The following is a 20,475-nucleotide window of genomic DNA, read 5'->3' as shown; positions in this document are numbered from 1 at the left end:
GAGGAGAAGGGGATTAAGGCACGAAAAGATGTGTTTCTTAGAGGTCGGTTTGCAAGATTGAAGGAGCTGGAAGCGAAGTATGGGCTGGAGCAGGGGGAAATGTTTAATTACATGCAGGTTCGAGATTTTGCCAGAAAGGAGATACAGAGCTTCCCAGTGGAGCCGGCCTCCACATTGCTGGAGGTGGTGATGGCGACAGGGGGACTGGTGAAGAAGGTAGTGTCGGCGGTTTACGGAGCTATTTTGGAAGAGGAGAAGGCACTACTGGAAGGGGTCAAAGCGAAGTGGAAGGAACAGTTGGGAGAGGATATGGAGGAGGGGTTCAGTGTAAGGTGCTCCGGAGAGTGAACCCCTCCACCTCGTGCACGAGGTCGGGGCTGATACAGCTGAAGATGATACAGAGAATACCTCACGAGGGCGAGGATGAGCTGATTTTTTTGAAGGAGTAGAAGATGTGTGTGAACATTGCGGGGCGGGGGGGCCCGCTAATCACCTTCATATGTTTTGGTCCTGTCCAAAACTGGAGGATTACTGGAAGGATGTTTTTAGGGTAATTTCTGAAGTGGTGCACGTGAAACTGGACCCGGGCCCCCGGGAGGCCATATTCAGGGTGTCGGACCAACCCAGATGTTGTAGCCTTTGCCTCGTTGATCACCCAAAGGCGGATCCTGATGGGTTGGAGAGCAACCTCTCCACCCTGTGCCCTGGCGTGGCGGGGGGACTTGTTGGAATTCTTGACTCTTGAGAAGGTTAAGTTTGAACTGAGGGGAAGGATAGAGAGGTTCTACAATTCATGGGCATTATTCATTATGCACTTTCAAGAACTTGATAACATCGAACATTAGTTGGGGGTGGTGGGTGGCTGTGTGTGTTAATGGTGACTCTGGGTGATTCCTGATTCCTTTTTGTCATTTGTTTATGTGAACATGCGGGCTAATGTTTGGGGTTTGGTGGAAGGATGGGATCGTTGTTATTGATATGGGGATTGACATATTTTTTACTGATTATTGTTTATTGTTGGTGGGTGTAAATTTGGCAGAAAATGTGAAAAAGGAGAATAAAAATATTTTTTTTAAAAACGGACTACAAAGCTAGTGGGACGGCTCCTCACACAGTAATAAACATTAGCAACAAATCCAAAATGCCAACCAGCCTCGCCCAAATCCAACTTTAATTGCTCCAGGAAAAAAGAAATAAACAAGAACAACACCCATCCCACAAAGCCCTCAGTAAAAATCCAAGTACAAAACTCCAAAATGACCAATAGACACCCCACCAAATCCCAAATATCATACTCCCATTCCCAGACTGATATCTCCCAACCAATATAATTCTGTTATCTCGATCCCAGTCCATGCTCCTGCACAAACGCCTCTGCTTCCTCCAAAGTCTCAAAGTAATAATCTTTTGATTCATGTCACACGAAGCGTGCAGGGTAAATCATGCCAAATCAAACATTGTTCGGATACAACGTGTCCTTGGCCTTGTTGAATGCTGCACACCTCTTGGCGAGCTCCACTCCAACATCCTGGTAGATCCTCACAATGTGGCCCTCCCATCTGGAATCTCAATGATCTTTTGCCCACCGCAAAGCTCTTCCTTTTCTTGTTAACTGAAAGCGCACGATGATCATACGCAGTGGCTCACCAACATGGGACTTCTTCCTCAACGACCTATGAGCCCGATCCAGCTCTGGAGGGGATGCAACTTTCCCTCTCCCCTACCGTCTTTGAAAGCAACTGTTGAATTCGGACCCTCCAAGCCCTCTGCAACCCTACAACTCTCAAGTTCTGCCTTCTGGAGCAATATTTAAAATCATCCACCTTGGCCCTTGTATGCCTTGTCACCGGCCACCCGCATCATCTCTGCTTCCAAGGTGGTGATCTGGTCATTTGGGCATCACCCCCCTCAATTGCTCTTTTGTTGTCCTCCGAGACTTTTCGCCCTAGTTTCTCAAGTTCCCCGCCAGGATGCCTGTATGCATCTCAGCAGTTAGCGGAGTGGTCACTGACGCTGCAAGAGTCTCTGCCATTTTCATAACAGACTAAGCTCTCGAAGCCTCATTCGATGATTCCTTATTTTTCTGCTCCCCAGTTTTGTACTTCTTGGCTATTCCTTTGATGTGGGAATCTTAACCCATCAAATTGACCAAACTCCACCCCAAATCTCCTTAAATAAACTGGGTAAAAAGGGCTTCAATCAAAGTTCTCTGGTGGGAGCCACCTTGTGTGCGACTGCGCTCTACATGTTGTCACTGAAAGTCATGTGTTCAAATTCTGAGGTAGAATTTGAACTTCCAAAATTCTGACTTGGAGCCAAAGATTCTACCACTGGCCTTCTGTCAAAGTCAAGGGTATACAGCTTTTGTAAAATGAACTTCTGCAACGGCACAGGTAACGAGCCTTTAAACGTAAGAATAGGAGACCAGCCTATGCCTGCAATCTCATGCCAACATATTCATGTGCATTCTAAAATAGGGTTCCCTTAGAACCTGTGGAGTTAGATTATACTTGTGAATGTGGAGTATGTGAAATAAAGAGTATCAGGTCTTTCAGCAGTATTTTCTGGATAAAGGACAACCGAGATGTTTCTTTATATTATTTAAAAAAGCACCTATTAGATTTGCTTACTTTGCTTTTTCCAGAAATGTTATTGCCTCGTCATTTTTTCCTGTTTTCATACAGAGAAGACCAAGTTCAAGCAAAGAATTTGGAATCAAGTAATGGTCATATTTGATCATCTGTTCTCTGAAACAGAAAGTAACAGCAAAACAAGTTAATTTCAAGAACAACAGAAAAAGAGATTTGATGATCTGTGATTGAAATCAGCTAGAATTATGAAAATGAAATGAAAATCGCTTATTGTCACAAGTAGGCTTCAATGAAGTTACTGTGAAAGCCCCTAGTCGCCACATTCCGGCGCCTGTTCGGGGAGGCTGGTACGGGAATTGAACCGTGCTGCTGGCCTGCTTGGTCTGCTTTAAAAGCCAGTGATTTGGTCCAGTGTGCAATTAGCAATAATTCCAACATTGCTTTCCTTTTTAGGTTCTCTATTCTTTTTAAGGAAGGAATACAGAACAGTATTAATACCAATGTTCTCTACATTCACACAAGTGTCAATCTGTGGTAAGTTCAAAGATTTTGTTTCTATTCATTCAAGGGATGTGGGCTTCGCTGGCTCAGACAATATTTATTGTCCATTGCCAATTGCCCTTGAGAAGGTGATGGGAGACGGTGACATGAGCTGCCTTCTTGAAGATGTCTCTTGCTTTGGCAGAAGCTACTTTTTAAAATAGTGCTTGGAGATTTACAAATTCGTTGACGGGGAATGCAGAATTCGGATACCGAATCAGTGAAATTTACAGCACAGAAGGAGAGCATCCGGCCTACTGTATCCACACTAAGGAGCCAGGTAACCTAATCCCACTTTCCTGATCTTGGCCTGTAGCCTGGATATGCACTTGAAATACTGTAACCTACAAGTATGTTATACATGTTTTGAGTGGTTCTGCCCCTCCTGCCCTTTCAGAGAACTTTCTTTCTGGGTGAAAGAATTTTCCCTTGAAACTTCTCTAAAGTCTGCAACCTCTTACCCTAAATCCATGTTCCTGATTATGGGCCTCAACCAAGGGGAATAGGGCCTTCCTATCCACTGTATGTTTCCCCTCAGTCTCCATTGTTCGAAGGAAAACAACCCTAGCTTATCCAATCTTTCCTCAAAAGTAAATTTCTCCAGCTCAGCAACATCCTGGTAAATTTCCTCTACCCTCTCTAGTGCAAGTATCTAGAAGTGTATGTGATTTTGCAGCTGTGGCATGATTAGTGTCTTACACCACTTCAGCTTAACCTCCATGCTCCTATAGTCTATGCTTCAACTGATAAAGGAAGGTATTCTGCTTTCCTTCTTGATTACTTTCTCTCCCTGTCCGGCCACATTTAAGGATCTGTTGGCAGGTACTCCAATGTCCCTCGGTTCCTTTCTACTTCTCAGTACCCTACAACTTCTTGTGTATTCCCTTGCCTTGTTCACCTTCCCAAAATGCATCACCTCAAAATTGAACTCCATTTATCGCTGTTCCTCCCACCTGATTAGTCCACTGATCCTTCCTGCAGTCTACAGCTTTCATCATCAACCATGTGGACAATATTTGTATCATCTGCAAACTTTTTAATCATAGCCACGATATTCAAGTTCAAATCATTGATTAAAACCAGAGAATGAGTCCTGGCCCTAAGAAACCCCTGGAAAACAGTCTCCCAGTCACAAAAGACACTCATTGGCCATTACCGTTTGCTTTATGCCTCAGAATCAATTTTGCATCCAACTTGCCTTTGGTCATGAATCCTTGGAGTGTTTACTTTTGGGATCAGTCTGCCATGGGGGGAGGGGGATTCTTATCAAAAGCCTTGCTGAAATCCATACAGACTGCACAGAGGAGATTCACCAGGATGTTGTCTGGGGTGGATCATTTGAGCTATGAAGTGAATCTGGATAGGCTTGGGTTGTTTTCATGGGGTGTGGATAGGAAGTAGCAGTTTCCCTTCGTTAAAGGGTCAATAACGAGGGACAATAATTTGAAGGTGAGGGACAGGATGTTGAGGGTATTTGAGGAAAAGGTTTTTCACCCAGAGGGTGGTGGGAGTCTGGAATTCACTATCTGGGAGGGTAGTAAAGGCAGGGAACCTCACAACCTTTAAAAGGTTTGTGGATGAGTACTTGAAATGTTATAATATTCAAAGCTACCTGCTCAGGATCTGCTCAAATTTTCCACATTTAAGGTTAAAATATAGAATCCCTACGGTACAGAAGGAGGCTATTCAGTCCATTGAATCTGCATTGACCCTCTGAAAGATCACCCCATCTAGGCCAACTCCCCTGCCCTATCCCCATAACCCCACCTAACCTGCACATCTTTGGACTGTGGGAAGAAGCCCACGCAGACACAGGGTGAACGTGCAAACTCCACACAGTCGCCCAAGGCCAGAACTGATCCCGGATACCTGGTGTTGAGAGGCAGCTAACCACTCTGCCACTGTGCTGCCCTTAGGTTAGGCTCATTGCCTATAATTACTCAGTCTATTCTTTTCTAGATGATTATTATTTTAAAGTTACCACAGACCCAGGTGACTATAGACTGTTTTTCCCTTTGAGGGGAGGGCTGACTGGTGGTGATTTAATCTGAGGATCACGACATCTCAAGCAAGGGGCTAGGTTGAGAAAGTGGGCCTTCATGAATAACCTCTAGACAATAATGTAGCATGGTGGAACAGTGGTTAACACAGTTGCTTCACAGTTACAGGGTCCCAGGTTCGATTCCTGGCTTGGGTCACTGTCTGTGCGGAGTCTGGACGTTCTCCCTGTGTCTGCGTGGGTTTCCTCTGGGTGCTCCGGTTTCCTCCCACAGTCCAAAGATGTGCAGATTAGGTGGAGTGGCCATGATAAATTGCCCTCAAGTGTCCAAAAAGGTTAGGTGGGGTTACTGGGTTATGGGGATAGGGTAGAGGCGTGGGCTGAAGTAGGGCCGGTGCAGACTCGATGAGCCGAATGGCCTCCTTCCACACTGTAAATTCTGTGATTCTATGAACTGTCCTCCAGTCCTTTTGCACATGCCTGTAGTCAGAGGTTTTCAAAATGATTTTCAGAGCCTCCACTTTTTCTTCTCCAACTTCCCTTGATAGCCTAAGATACATTCCATCCCAGCCTGGAGACTTATCCAATACCAAATATGTTAAACGTCTTAATACCTCTACTCTGTTAATTTCATCTAATATTTCACACTCTTTTTTGGTTGCAATGTCTGTGCTGACCTTTTCTTTGTGAAAACAGATGCAAAGTATTCATTAAAGATCATACTTGCGAGCAGGCCTGGGGCCAGGAGCTGTCTCAAAAAGGGGTAAGGCTGATTAGCAGGGGAGGAGGGCAGGTGGCCCTCTGACCAGGTCGGCCACGTGGAATGTGAGCGGGCTGAATGGGCCGGTTACACGGCCGCGTGTGTTCGCACATTAAAGGAGTCTGAAGGCGGACATGGTGGTTTTACAAGAGACATACCTGAAGTTGGGAGATCAGACGAGGCTGAGGAAGGGATGGGTGGGGCAGGTGTTCTACTCCGGGCTGGATATGAAGACAAGGGGGGGTGGCGGTGTTGATTAATAAGAGGGTGGTGCTTGAGATGGGGCATTGTGGCCGATCCAGGGGGTTGATATCTGATGGTCAGTGGGAAACTGGAGGAGACGTCGGTGGTCCTTGCAAACGTTTATGCCCTGAATTGAGATGATGTGGATTTTATGAGGCGGGCGTTGGGGAAGATTCCGGACCTGGACACAAAATGGAAGATTATGGGAGGTGACTTCAATACGATCCTGGACTCGTGTCTGGACCGGTCGAGTCCAAAGTCAGTGAGAGTGTCAACAGTGACTAGGGAGCAGAGGGGGTTCATCGAGCGCATGGGGAGGGCAGAGCTGTGGAGATTTTGGAGGCCGGGGTGAAGGAGTTTTCATACTTCTCCCAAGTACACTGGGTGTATTCCCAAATTGATCTCTTCATGATGGACAAGGTGCTGCTGGCGGGGGGTGGCCGATTCGAAGAATTCGGCGATTGTGGTTTCTGACCTCGCACCGCATTAGGTGGATTTGCGGGTGGTTCGGGGGAGGCCCAATCACCGTCGTGGGGGTTTGATGTGGGACTGTTGGCAGACGAGGGGGTGTGCGAGCGGGTACATTACACTGCAATGAAGTTTAATTTGACCCCTAAAATGTTTATACCACTCAAAGGTTTTCTGCAGTATTGAGGCCTCTGACCTGATCATAAGCTTCCCTAACAATATTAGAGAAAATGTGTAGATTCTAAATGAGGCTCTGTCAGTTGTACTTACTTTGTATGAATCCAACGGAAGCACTGCTCAGCTTCCAGATGTTTGCCCAAGTGCTTCAGACAAAGACCTTTGAGTAGTTTTACCAAACACTGGTCATCCACCAGAAACTCAGTTTCTGAAAATGAGAAGTAATTAGATTTTTATTAAAGTCACAAACGGATATCTCATTATTTAACCAGCTTTACCTTCTGTGAAAGATGTGCACAACCCCCTTCTGATACCATACTGATATTAAATAAAGCCAGTGGGTGGGATTTCCGGTTCTGCCGAAGGTGACCCTCTGCGGGAGGTTCCCAGACAGCGGGGTGGGTACGCCAAACAAAATGCCAGACACATCTGGTCCCGCCCGCGGCCAATGGCGAGCCGTCTCAGGGCACCGGGGCGGGGGAATCGTAAAAACCTGCCCGGTTGGAAGAGTCCTTCCTGTTTATTTTCTTTGTTCCTATTTTTATTATTTTGGTCTGTGGACCCATAATCAGGATGTGCCTTTAAGCAAAAGACTCAAAGTTGAAACAACCTGCTTGCCAGGACACTCTGTTCCCAGGATTTGTATTTTGGAGAGGAGAAACCAGACTCCTTGGCACCGAGTGGATCTTGGGAACCAGGTTGTGGAGGGAGCCGGTTTGATTGGCTAACTGGCAGCCGGTGGGGGCTGGCCAGGGATAGTGTTCCACCTGACAAGGGTCAGTGATTGATTTCTGCATGGTGCTTTCTGACAGAACTGGGCAGAGTGCTTAGACCTTGGAAGTGAAAAGAACAATCTCTCTCTCTCACTTTCCTGCTTGCTGGAATGAAAGAACTGCTCTGTTTTCTGAAAGCAGAGTGCCCAGCACATCCTTTGCTGTGAGCCATCCTGCAGAGACTGCAACCTTGCCAGAGAAAACCATCTCAAGCCTATGAGGAAGTAGTACCAAAATGAAACCTCAACTTTAGAAAGACATGATTGAAAGTCATCTCAGTGCGTCTTATGCTTTTATTTTTATTTATATTTTCTTTCCCTTTCCACCATTCTTTCCCTTCTGTGTTGTTTGTCTGTGTGTGTAGAGAGTGGGGCAGGTTAGGAAGGGTGGATTGAAAAAGGAGCGTCAGATAATAAGTTACATTTTCTGTGCGTTTAATTATAATACTGTACATAATAAAAGGTTACTTGTGTTTTAAAGTTAGAAACCTGGTGACTAGTTTATTGGGCTCAACCAAGGACCTCGGGTATTTTAAATAAAATCGAATTTCACCCGTGTTGCGACTCCGGGTTAAGAGGGGTTGGAACTGACCGCGCACTAGCCCAGGGTGTGGTTAGTGTTATGTCATCCAGAAAGGGTTACTCCATCTCATGTACCCTAATGATTTGTATAACTGTGTATTTATATAGGACCTTTAGGAGCAAAGAACCAGGAATATTACGGCACAGGAATAGGCCCTTCAGCCCACCAAGCCTGCGCCAATCCAGATTCCTTATTTCGACCTTCTACTTGTTGCCCAAACGATTTGTATCCCTCCATTCCCCGCCCATTCATGTGTCTATTATGATACATCTTAAAAGTTGCTATCATGTCTGCAACTGGCAACGCGCTCCAGGCACCCACCACAATCTGCGTGAAAAACTTTCCCTCGCATCTCCCCTAAACATTCCCCCTCTCACCTTGAACCTGTGCCCCCTTGTAATTGTTTTTTTCACCCTGGGAAAAAGCTTCTGACTATTCATCCTATCTATACCTCTCATAATTTTGTAGACCTCAAACAGGTCTTCCCTCAGCCTCCATCTTTCCAACAAAAACAATCCAAGTTTATTCAACCTCTCCTCATAGCTAACATCGCCCGGACCAGGCAATATCCTGGTAAATCTTTGCACTCTCTCCAAAGCATCCACATACTTCTAGAACATAGAACATTACAGCGCAGTACAGGCCCTTCGGCCCTCGATGTTGCGCCGACCTGTGAAACCATTCTAAAGCCAATCTGCACTAGTCCCTTATCGTCCATATGTCTATCCAATGACCATTTGAATGCCCTTAGTGTTGGCGAGTCCACTACTGCTGCAGGCAGGGCATTCCACGCCCTTACTACTCTCTAAGTAAAGAACCTACCTCTGACTTATATCTATCTCCCCTCAATTTAAAGCTATGTCCCCTTGTGCTAGACATCACCATCCGAGGAAAAAGGCTCTCACTGTCTACCCTATCCAATCCTCTGATCATCTTGTATGCCTCAATTATGTCACCTCTTAACCTTCTTCTCTCTAACGAAAACAGCCTCAAGTCCCTCAGCCTTTCCTCATAAGATCTTCCTTCCATACCAGGCAACATTCTGGTAAATCTCCTCTGCACCCTTTCCAATGCTTCCACATCCTTCCTATAATGCGGTGACCAGAATTGCACGCAATACTCCAAATGCGGCCGCACCAGAGTTTTGTACAGCTGCAACATGACCTCATGGCTCCGAAACTCAATCCCTCTACCAATAAAAGCTAACACACTGTACGCCTTCTTAACAACCCTCTCAACCTGGGTAGCAACTTTCAGGGATCTATATACATGGACACCGAGATCTCTCTGCTCATCCACACTACCAAGAATCTTACCATTAGCCCAGTACTCTGTCTTCCTGTTATTCCTTCCAAAATGAATCACCTCACACATCTGAAACCCTCCCTCCTGCACCATCCCTGTAGCCATGTGTTCAACTCCTCTCTCTCCCTATTCCTCGTCTCGCTATCACGTGGCAAGGGTAACAACCCAATGATAATACCTCTGTTTGTTCTAGATCTAAGTTTCCACCCTAACTTCCTGAATTCCTGCCTTACATCCCTTTCCCTTTTCCTACCTATGTCGTTGGTACCTATGTGGACCACGACTTGGGGCTTCTCCCCCTCCCCTTTAAGGATCCCAAAAACACGATCCAAGACATCACGCACCCTGGCACCTGGGAGGCAACACGTCAACCGCGAGTCTCTCTCGTTCCCACAGAATCTCCTATCTATCCCCCTAACTATGGAGTCTCCAATGACTAATGCTCTACTCCTCTCCCCCCTTCCCTTCTGAGCAACAGGGACAGGCTCCGTGCCAGAGACCTGTACCCCATGGCTTACCCCTGGTAAGTCATCCCAACAGTATCCAAAGCAGTATACTTGTTACTAAGGGGAACAGCCACAGGGGATCCCTGTACTGACTGCTTCCTCCCAGCCCCTCTCACCGTCACCCATCTATCTTTATTCTAGTGTGGCAACCAGAACTACACACAATATTCCAAATACGACCTAACTAAAGTTTTACACAACTGTAATATGACCTGCCAAGTCTTGTACTCAATGCCCTGGCCGATGAAGACAAGCATGCCGTATGCCTTCTTCACCACCTACTCCACCTGCATTGCCACTTTCATGGAACTGTGCACCAGAGTGCCCAGATCCCTCTGGAGGTCAATGCTCCAAAAGATTCTTTAATTCACACCTGAATTTGATCTTCCAAAATGCAACACCTCACATTTATCCGGATTGACCTCCATATGCCATTCTCTGCCCAACTCTTCAATCCATCTATGTTCTGCTGTATTCTTTGATCCTTGGAATGTCCTTCGTGCTTCATTGCAAATAAAGTAATGTCTGAAGTGCAGCTACTGTTGTAATGTAGGAAAATCTGCGATAGAATTTGTGCATAGTGTCATGTGAGAGTACCTTTAAGAAATGGGTGTTTATTACTGCAGTGATGTCAGAGTGGGTGGAGCTGGGCTGTCTGTCAGCTTTTTACTTTCGTTTTTGAGCAGGCTGCAGCGTGTTTTATAGTTTCGTTTTCAGTGTTGGAGCTGAAGCCAGACCAAGCAGGTGTACTGCTGTTCTCTCTGCCATCAAAAGACCATCTCTTGATCATTTGGTGAATTCAGAATTATAAATGTTCTCAGTAGTGAATGGGAACCTAATGTGCTTCTGGTGAAAGGTGTTTTAAGTCTTATTGGTGTTAAAAAGGAAAGCTTAAAGGCTTACTTAGTGTTGTAGTCTTTGGGGGTTGTATTTGAATTAATGTTTGCTAAGATGTTCAATGTATGTTTTAAAGAGGTTAACTTGAGTTCATAGAAAATACTTTTCCATTTCTGCTCTACCATACCTGTAGAGTGGGCCGTATGCTCCCCATACCACAATCTATTAAAAGTTGTGGGTTAGGTTAATTCCATGATACACTTTGGGGTTCTATAAACCCTGGCCCATAACAATAGCAAGGTCTCACAAATAGCCATGAGATAATCTGCTTTTAATGGGGGGCACTGGTTGAAGGGTTAATACTGGCTCCGATACCAGGAGAACTCTGATGCTCTTCTTCAAATAGTGCCATGGAATTTTTACATCTGTCCAAGTGGATCTGAACTTAATGTCTCCTGAAAGATGGAGTGCTAGTGCAGCACTCTGTTCTGCATTGAAAGAGTGTGTGCAGGATGCCATCACAATCTAAACCCCAAGTCGTGCAGCTATTGAGAGTTGTGGAGCAGACAGCAGGTTTGTACCAAGAGAATAAAAGTGGCAAAGAAAAGCCAGTCAGCTCTGCCATTGTGTATCTAATAAGAAAAATAAGGATGACTCAAACATTTCTGGCACCAGCAATGGCCAGAAGGGTAATGGCAATTTAATCCAGTTTGAGAGTGTGTGTATAAAAGATCATGTGACTGATCCAAAAACCAGATGATTATCATGACGAGGCAATGTTTTTTTAATGCTTGATGACAATTGCTTATCTCATCTGACACAACTTAATTTTACACAGCCTACTGTTAATCAGTATTGTCCTCCTTGTATAGGTCGTTCTTTTTAGAAGTGCCAAAATGCTCCTTGAAGAAACATGCCAGCAGTGAGGTCATTCAAGTCATGTGTCAATTCTGCGTGCTCTGGTTACACATTTCATATATTTATACATGAAACTAATTTCAGTCTACTCATTCAGAGCGTTGTTGTAATAGCCTCTCATTAAAACATTATCTATCATTTGTGATGTGAAGATGCCGGCGTTGGACTGGGGTGGGCACAGTAAGAAGTCTTATAACACCAAGTTAAAGTCCAACAGGTTTGTTTGGAATCACTAGCTTTCGGAGCCCAGCTCATTCATCAGGTGATCATCATTCCTGATGCATTATGTAAATTTCATTGGGGTTTCAATTGCCCACCTGATCTTTTAGCAGACAATCTATGGAAACCCTGGGTGAAATGGTTTAAATGCAACATTAGGATGTCTATGGATTTTCTACCGAAGTTAAGGAGAACCCTTAAGGAGAACACACTGTGTAAGAGGTCTGATGGCAATTTCAAGTTTATGCATTCATTCCCTTCATTGCACCAGCAATTTTTTTTTCATTTTCCATACAAATCATCCATATGGCTCTGTGAAATTGCTAATTTTATGACATGCTTAAGAAGCAGAACCATAACAATTGGCGAGGATAACAATGTTTTTATTTGGTCGTTCTCTGGCATTCCAGCACTTTTTGGCCATCACAAGTTTCCCATTTTGTGGTGGCTTAATAAAAGTGGATGGCTTGCTGGGCCACCTCAGAGGGCAGTAGCCCATAGATCAGACAAGATGAGGGGAAGTTTCTGGTTGAGTTTTTTAACCATGTGACAGTTTTGTAATTCTCCTTACTGTTGCCAGCTGTTTCACTTCCAGATTTTTAAAGCCAAACTCAAATTCTTAAATTGCTAGAGTAGAATTTGTATTCTCTGGATGAGTCCAGTAATACAACCATTACAGTACTGGGAAATAATAGTTTCCACAACCAGCCTTAATGGTTTCAAACATAATTCCCAAAGTTGAAAGCACCGTAAACTCGGACATTGTGCCATTCATTCCCCAGAGAACAAAGCTCTCTTTTAATGTTGTATGTTGTGACGGTATTGGGCCTTGGTAAGTTACCACCTGTGGGAGTGTACCACATTTTGCAACATACGAGTCTGCCTCAGAATAGAGAATGACCTCTGTTGTAAGACTGGGGCGATGGTGGCATAGTGGTCGTGTCAGTGGACTAATTATCCAAGCTCACGTTCTGGGGACAAGGGTTCAAATACTTCCAGCCAGCACCTACGGAATTTAAATTTAATTAATAATCTGGAATTGAAAATCTTGTCTAGGGTGGCACGGTGGCACAGTGGTTAGCACTGGTCTGAACCCCCGCCTGGTGTAGAAGGGATGAGGCAGTTCCTTGATCAATTAAGGTTTCCGAGGATGGAGGAGGACCTGGTCGAGGGGCTGGGGGCCCCGATTGAAGCAGAGGAAATTGTTAAAGATCTGGAGGGCATGCAGACGGGCAAGGCTCCGGGGCCGGACGGTTACCCGGTAGAATTCTACAAGAAGTTCTCAGAGATGTTGTGCCCACTGCTGATGAGGACCTTGAGGCTAAAGAGAGGGAAATCCTCCCCCCAACGATGTCGCAGGCCTCGATCTCGCTCATCCTTAAACAAGAAAAGGACCCGGAGCAATGTGGGTCACATAGGCCAATCTCGCTTTTGAACGTAGATGCCAAGCTGCTGGCTAAGATTTTGGCCACTAGGATAGAAGACCGGGCATGATAGGGGAGGACCAAACCGGATTTGTTAAGGGTAGACAGCTCAATGCTAATGTTCGGAGGCTTTTGAATGTAATTATGATGCCCTCAGAAGGAGAGGAGGCGGAGGTGGTGATGGATGCAGAGAAAGCTTTCGATCGGATGGAGTGGGAGTATCTTTGGGAGACGCTGGGAAGGTTTGGGTTTGGTGAGGGCTTCATCAACTGGGTGCGATTGCTCTACCAGGCGCCGGTAGCGAGTGTGTGCACGAACCGGCTGAGGTCGGGGTATTTTAATTTACACCGAGGGATGAGGCAGGGGTGCCCCCTCTCCCCGTTGCTGTTCGCTCTGACTATAGAGCCATTGGCCATGGCGCTGAAAACATCAAGGAAGTGACGGGTGCTGGTTGGGGGTGGAGCACCGGGTTTCGCTATACGCAGACGATCTGCTCTTGTACATCTTGGACCCGTTGGAGGGGATGGGGGTGGTTATGCAGACCTTGGGGGAATTTGGCAGGTTCTCGGGGTACAAATTGAACATGGGGAAAAAGTGAATTGTTCATGATCCAGGCAAGGGGGCAGGAGAGGAGACTGAAAGAGGTGCCACTCAGGATGGTAGAGAGCTTTCGCTACCTGGGAATACAGGTGGCTCGGAAATGGGAGACATTTCACAGGCTCAACCTAACCCGGCTGGTGGAGCAAATGGAGGGGGCCTTGGCATATGATCCCGTTATCGTTGGTGGGGAGGGTACAGACCGTGAAAATGACGGTCCTCCCCAGATTTTTGTTCGTCTTCCAGTGCCTCACCATTTTCATCCTTAAGGCCTTTTTCAAGCGGGTAAACAAGATTATTTCTGGCTTTGTATGGGTGAATAAAACCCTGCCCGGGAAGAAAATGTTGTTGGAGAGCAGTCGGCGGGGGGGGGTTGGTGCTGCCGAACCTCTGCAACTACTACTGGGCGGCGAATATAGCGATGATTCGGAAGTGGGTAATGGGGGAGGGGTCGGCATGGGAGCGGATGGAGGCGGCGTCATGCAAAGGCACCAGTTTGGGAGCACTGGTAACGGCACCTCTGCCGTTCTCGCCGGCCCGGTACTCCACTAGCCCGGTGGTGGTGGCGGCATTGAGGATCTGGGGGCAATGGAGGAGGTATAAGAAGGTGGAGGGTGCGTCAGTCTGGAACCCGATTTGCAATAACCACAGGTTTGTGCTGGGCAGGATAGATGGCGGGTTCCGAAGTTGGCAGAGAGCAGGAATGAGACGGATTGGAGATCTATTCATAGACGGGAGTTTTTCCAGTGTGAAGACATTGGAGGACAAGTCCAAGCTGCCGCCAGGAATGGTTTCAGAGACTTCCGGGTGTGGCGATGACCAGCTAAGTCGCACGTTTCGGCAGCTCCCGGTGGAAAGGACTTTTGGGCTCTTAATCGGAGCCCCAGCGGCAATTTTAATGGCTAAAAACACTGTGCGGTAAACCAGAAGGGAATCCCCCCTGGACACGGATGGAAAAAGGAGAGAAAAGTGGCCGGATTGCGGTGGATCCTCTAGAGCAGCGGCCAGGAAGGCAGGTACAAAGCAAGATGGCGTCGGAAGGAGGCAGTTTAATATGGGGCCCTGACCAACAAGAGTTCCTGCGGCGTTGCGTGGAAGAACTTAAAAAGGAGATGAAGAAGGAGCTGTTGGCCCCGATATTACAGGCGATTGAAGGGCTAAAGGAGGAGCAAAAGACCCAGGAGCAGGAGCTTCGGGTCGTGAAGGCAAAGGCTGCTGAGAATGAGGACGACATACAGGGCCTGGTGGTGAAGACAGAGATGCACGAGGCACAACACAAAAGGTGTGTGGAAAGGCTGGAGGTGCTGGAGAATAATGCGAGGTGGAAGAATTTAAGGATTCTTGGTCCTCCTTCCCGAAGGTGCAGAAGGGGCGGACGTCGGGGCATATGTGAGCACGATGTTGCACTCGTTAATGGGATCGGAGGCCCCGACGGGCCCGTTGGAGGTGGAGGGAGCCTATCGAGTTATGCCGCGAAGACCGAGGGCTGGAGAAATTCCTCGAGCCATAGTGGTGAGATTTCTCTGATATAAGGACAGAGAGATGGTCCTCAGATGGGCAAAGAAAACTCGGAGCAGTAGGTGGGAGAACGCGGTGATCCGCGTATATCAAGATTGGAGTGCAGAGGTGGCGAGAAGGAGGGCAAGCTTTAATCGGGCCAAGGCGGTGCTGCACAAAAGGAAGGTTAAATTTGGAATGCTGCAGCCGGCAAGACTGTGGGTCACACATCAAGGGAAACACCACTACTTTGAAACGGCAGAAGAGGCGTGGACATTTATTGTCGAGGAGAAACTGGAATAAGCGGGCTAGAAAAAGAACGTTTGGGACAAAGTGGTGGGGCGAATATGTGGGGTGAAGAGGGGGAAAAAGGGGAAGAGATGATTTCCCAAGTTGTTAATCCTGCGACCCTGTAACTTTTCTCTCTTCCCCATGTCGTGGGGGAAGGGGGGACTGAGGATGAGGAGCTGGGGGCGCCGGCCATTGGGGGCGGGGCCAAATGGGAAGCGCAGGCTTTGTTCCCGCGCTATGGTAATCATAGCAGGAACAGGGAAGCAGGAAGGAGGGGGCCTCGCACAGTGGGAGCCGAGGTCACGGGGGGAAGCTGAGGTCGGCCAGAGTTTGCTGACTTCTGGGAGCAACATGGGGGGTGCAATTACACTAGTGAGGGATCTAGCGGGGGGGGGGGGGGGGGGAGTTAACTGGGTTGCTGCTGCTGGGGAGAAGGGGGAGCTGGTATGGGGTGGGGTGGTCGGGGCGGGAGGGCGCCGTTGGGGGGGAGATACGGCTACGTGGGAACTGGGTGAGGAGCTGGATTGAAAAAGGAGATGGCTAGTCGACAAGGGGAGGGGGGGGGTAAAGAGCCCCCCAACCCGGCTGATCACGTGGAATGTGAGAGGGCTGAACGGGCCGATAAAGAGGGCACGGGTACTCGCACACCTTAAGAAACTTGAGGCAGATGTGGTTATGCTGCAGGTGACGCATCTGAAACTGATAGACCAGGTCAGACTACGCAAAGGATGGGTGGGGCAGGTGTTTCATTCGGGGTTAGACGCTAAGAACAGGGGGGTGGCTATACTAGTGGGGAAGCGGGTAATGTTTGAGGCAAAGACCATAGTGGCGGATAGTGGGGGCAGATACGTGATGGTGAGTGGCAAATTGCAAGGGGAGGCGGTGGTCTTAGTGAACGTATATGCCCCGAACTGGGATGATGCCAACTTTATGAGGCGCATGTTAGGACGTATCCCAGACCTAGAGGTGGGGAAGTTGGTAATGGGTGGAGATTTTAATACGGTGCTGGACTCAGGGCTGGACAGATCGAGGTCCAGGACCGGAAGGAGGCCGGCTGCAGCTAGGGTGCTTAAGGACTTTATGGAGCAGATGGGAGGAGTAGACCCCTGGAGATTTAGTAGACCTAGGAGTAAGGAGTTTTCGTTTTTCTCCTATGTCCACAAAGTTTATTCACGGATAGACTTTTTTGTTTTGGGAAGGGCACTGATCCCGAAGGTGACGGGGACGGAGTACACGGCTATAGCTATTTCGGATCACGCTCCACATTGGGTGGACCTGGAGATAGGGGAGGAAAAAGAACAGCGTCCACCCTGGAGAATGGACATGGGATTATTGGCAGATGGGGTGTGTTTAAGGGTGAGGGGGTGTATTGAAAGGTACTTGGAACTCAATGATAATGGGGAGGTTCAGGTGGGAGTGGTCTGGGAGGCGCTGAAGGCAGTGGTTAGAGGGGAGCTGATATCTATTAGGGCACATAAAGGAAAGCAGGAGGGTAGGGAAAGGGAGCGGTTGTTGAAAGAACTTCTGAGGGTGGACAGACAATATGCGGAGGCACCGGAGGAGGGACTGTACAGGGAAAGGCAAAGGCTACATGTAGAATTTGACTTGTTGACTATGGGTAATGCAGAGGCACAATGGAGGAAGGCACAGGGTGTACAGTACGAATATGGGGAGAAGGCGAGCAGGTTGCTGGCCCACCAACTGAGGAAAAGGGGAGCAGCGAGGGAGATAGGGGGGCTGAGAGATGAGGAGGGAGAGATGGAGCGGGGAGCGGAGAGAGTGAATGGAGTGTTCAAGGCATTTTATGAAAGATTATATGAAGCTCAGCCCCCGGATGGGAAGGAGAGAATGATGTGCTTTCTGGATCAGCTAGAATTTCCTAAGGTGGAGGAGCAGGAGAGGGCGGGACTGGGAGCACCGATTGAGACGGAGGAAGTAGTGAAAGGGATTGGGAGCATGCAGGTGGGGAAGGCCCCGGGACCAGACGGATTCCCAGTTGAATTCTATAGGAAGCATATGGACTTGCTGGCCCCGCTACTGATAAGAACCTTTAATGAGGCGAGGGAAAGGGGGCAGCTGCCCCCGACTATGTCAGAGGCAACGATATCGCTCCTCCTAAAGAAGGAAAAAGACCCGCTGCAATGCGGGTCCGATAGGCCTATTTCCCTCCTGAATGTGGACGCTAAGGTTCTGGCCAAGGTAATGGCAACGAGGATAGAGGATTGTGTCCCGGGGGTGGTTCATGAGGACCAAACTGGGTTTGTGAAGGGGAGACAGCTGAATACAAATATATGGAGGCTGCTAGGGGTAATGATGATGCCCCCACCAGAGGGGGAAGCGGAGATAGTGGTGGCGATGGATGCTGAGCAAGCATTTGATAGAGTGGAGTGGATTATTTGTGGGAGGTGCGGAGGAGATTTGGCTTTGGAGATGGGTATATCAGATGGGTACAGTTGCTGTATAGGGCCCCGATGGCGAGCGTGGTCACGAATGGACGGGGGTCTGATTATTTTCGGCTCCATAGAGGGACGAGGCAGGGATGTCCTCTGTCCCCGTTATTGTTTGCACCGGCGATTGAGCCCCTGGCCATAGCATTGAGGGGTTCCAGGAAGTGGAGGGGAGTACTCAGGGGAGGAGAAGAACACCGGGTATCTCTGTATGCGGATGATTTGTTGCTATATGTGGCGGACCCGGCGGAGGGGATGCCAGAGACAATGCGGATACTTGGGGAGTTTGGGGATTTTTCAGGGTATAAATTGAACATGGGGAAAAGTGAGTTGTTTGTGGTGCATCCAGGGGAGCAGAGCAGAGAAATAGAGGATTTACCGTTGAGGAAGGTAACAAGGGACTTTCGGTACTTGGGGATCCAGATAGCCAAGAATTGGGGTACATTACATAGGCTTAATTTAACGCGGTTGGTGGAACAGATGGAGGAGGACTTTAAGAGATGGGACATGGTGTCCCTGTCACTGGCAGGTAGGGTGCAGGCGGTTAAAATGGTGGTCCTCCCGAGATTCCTTTTTGTGTTTCAGTGCCTCCCGGTCTTTTCAAAAGAATCGAGAAGAGTATTATGAGTTTTGTGTGGGCCGGGAAGACCCCAAGAGTGAGGAGGGGATTTTTGCAGTGTAGTAGGGACAGGGGGGGGCTGGCACTACCGAGCCTAAGTGAGTACTACTGGGCCGCCAATGTTTCAATGGTGTGTAAGTGGATGGGAGAAGAGGAGGGAGCGGCGTGGAAGAGATTGGAGAGGGCGTCCTGCAGGGGGACTAGCCTACAAGCTATCGTGACGGCGCCGTTGCCGTTCTCACCGAAGAAATACACCACACGCCCGGTGGTGGTGGCTACACTGAAAATTTGGGGGCAGTGGAGACGGCATAGGGGAAAGACTGGAACCTCGGTGCGGTCCTCGATAAGAAATAACCATAGGTTTGTTCCGGGGAGAATGGATGGGGGATTTGGAGCATGGCAAAGAGCAGGGGTAGCACAATTGAGAGATCTGTTCGTAGATGGGACGTTTGCGAGTCTGGGAGCGCTGACGGAAAAATATGGGTTGCCCCAAGGGAATGCATTTCGGTATATGCAACTGAGGGCTTTTGCGAGGCAACAGGTGAGGGAATTCCCGCAGCTCCCGACGCAGGAGGTGTAGGATAGAGAGATCTCAGAGACATGGGTGGGGGATAGTAAGGTGTCGGACATATATAGGGAAATGAGGGACGAGGGGGAGATCATGGTAGATGAGCTGAAAGGGAAATGGGAAGAAGAGCTGGGGGAGGAGGTTGAGGAGGGGCTGTGGGCTGATGCCCTACGTAGGGTAAACTCATCGTCCTCGTGTGCCAGGCTAAGCCTGATACAATTTAAGGTGTTACACAGGGCGCATATGACTGGAGCACGGCTCAGTAAATTTTTGGGGGTAGAGGATAGGTGTGCGAGATGCTCGAGAAGCCCAGCGAATCACACCCACATGTTCTGGTCATGCCCGGCACTACAGGGGTTTTGGGTGGGGGTGGCAAAGGTGCTTTCGAAGGTGGTGGGGGTCCAGGTCGAACCAAGCTGGGGGTTGGCTATATTTGGGGTTGCAGAAGAGCCGGGAGTGCAGGAGGCGAGAGAGGCTGATGTTTTGGCCTTTGCGTCCCTAGTAGCCCGGCGCAGGATATTGTTAATGTGGAAGGAAGCCAAATGCCCGGGTGTGGAGACCTGGATAAACGACATGGCAGGGTTTATAAAGTTAGAACGGATTAAGTTCGTACTAAGGGGTTCGGCTCAAGGGTTCACCAGGCGGTGGCAACCGTTCGTCGACTACCTCACAGAAGGATAGAGGGAATGGAAAAGAAGACAACAGCAGCAACCCAGGGGGGGGGAGGGGAGGAATCGGACGGACTCTCAGGGATGTTATTGTATATGTATTGTAAGGTTTTCGGGCAATTCGGCCCTTTTTGGAACTGCCCAAGAATAAAACTCAGAGACTGTAAACTGACTTTTCAGCCAAGAGAACGTAACCAGTTTTCCCAGCAGGCTTGGTCCGCTGAGCTGAGTAGGGACATAAGTATTTACAAACCCCCCCTAGGAGCTACAAGGAAGAAGGAGCCAGACAACGAGATAAGATCAAAACACAGACAAAGGGGCACGGGAATACACAGGGGGCCTGCCTGCAAGCAGGACAATGGGATGGTCATAGCCCCATGCAAATGTAAATGACTTTGCCTCCACCAGAGCAGTATCCAATCAACACCCCATCAACATAGCAGCGA

At 48.2% G+C, this 20,475-nt stretch overlaps 1 protein-coding gene across 1 annotated transcript in view; it reads right to left on the bottom strand.

Annotated features, from left to right (window-relative positions):
- Window positions 1-20,475, bottom strand: part of ttc39a (tetratricopeptide repeat domain 39A) — a 176,484-nt gene that overhangs the window by 14,928 nt on the left and 141,081 nt on the right. The window contains exons 16-17 of the mRNA XM_072510906.1: window positions 6,872-6,986; window positions 2,631-2,747 (exon numbers count right to left, since the gene is read on the bottom strand). Coding sequence (XP_072367007.1) covers window positions 2,631-2,747; window positions 6,872-6,986 — 232 coding nt within the window. The remainder of the gene's footprint in view (window positions 1-2,630; window positions 2,748-6,871; window positions 6,987-20,475) is intronic.

This window comes from Scyliorhinus torazame, chromosome 7 (genome assembly GCF_047496885.1).
Source record: "Scyliorhinus torazame isolate Kashiwa2021f chromosome 7, sScyTor2.1, whole genome shotgun sequence".
Taxonomy (NCBI): domain Eukaryota; kingdom Metazoa; phylum Chordata; class Chondrichthyes; order Carcharhiniformes; family Scyliorhinidae; genus Scyliorhinus; species Scyliorhinus torazame.
The sequence above is the reverse complement of the archived record's forward strand: the minus strand, read 5'-3'. Positions and strand labels throughout refer to the sequence as shown.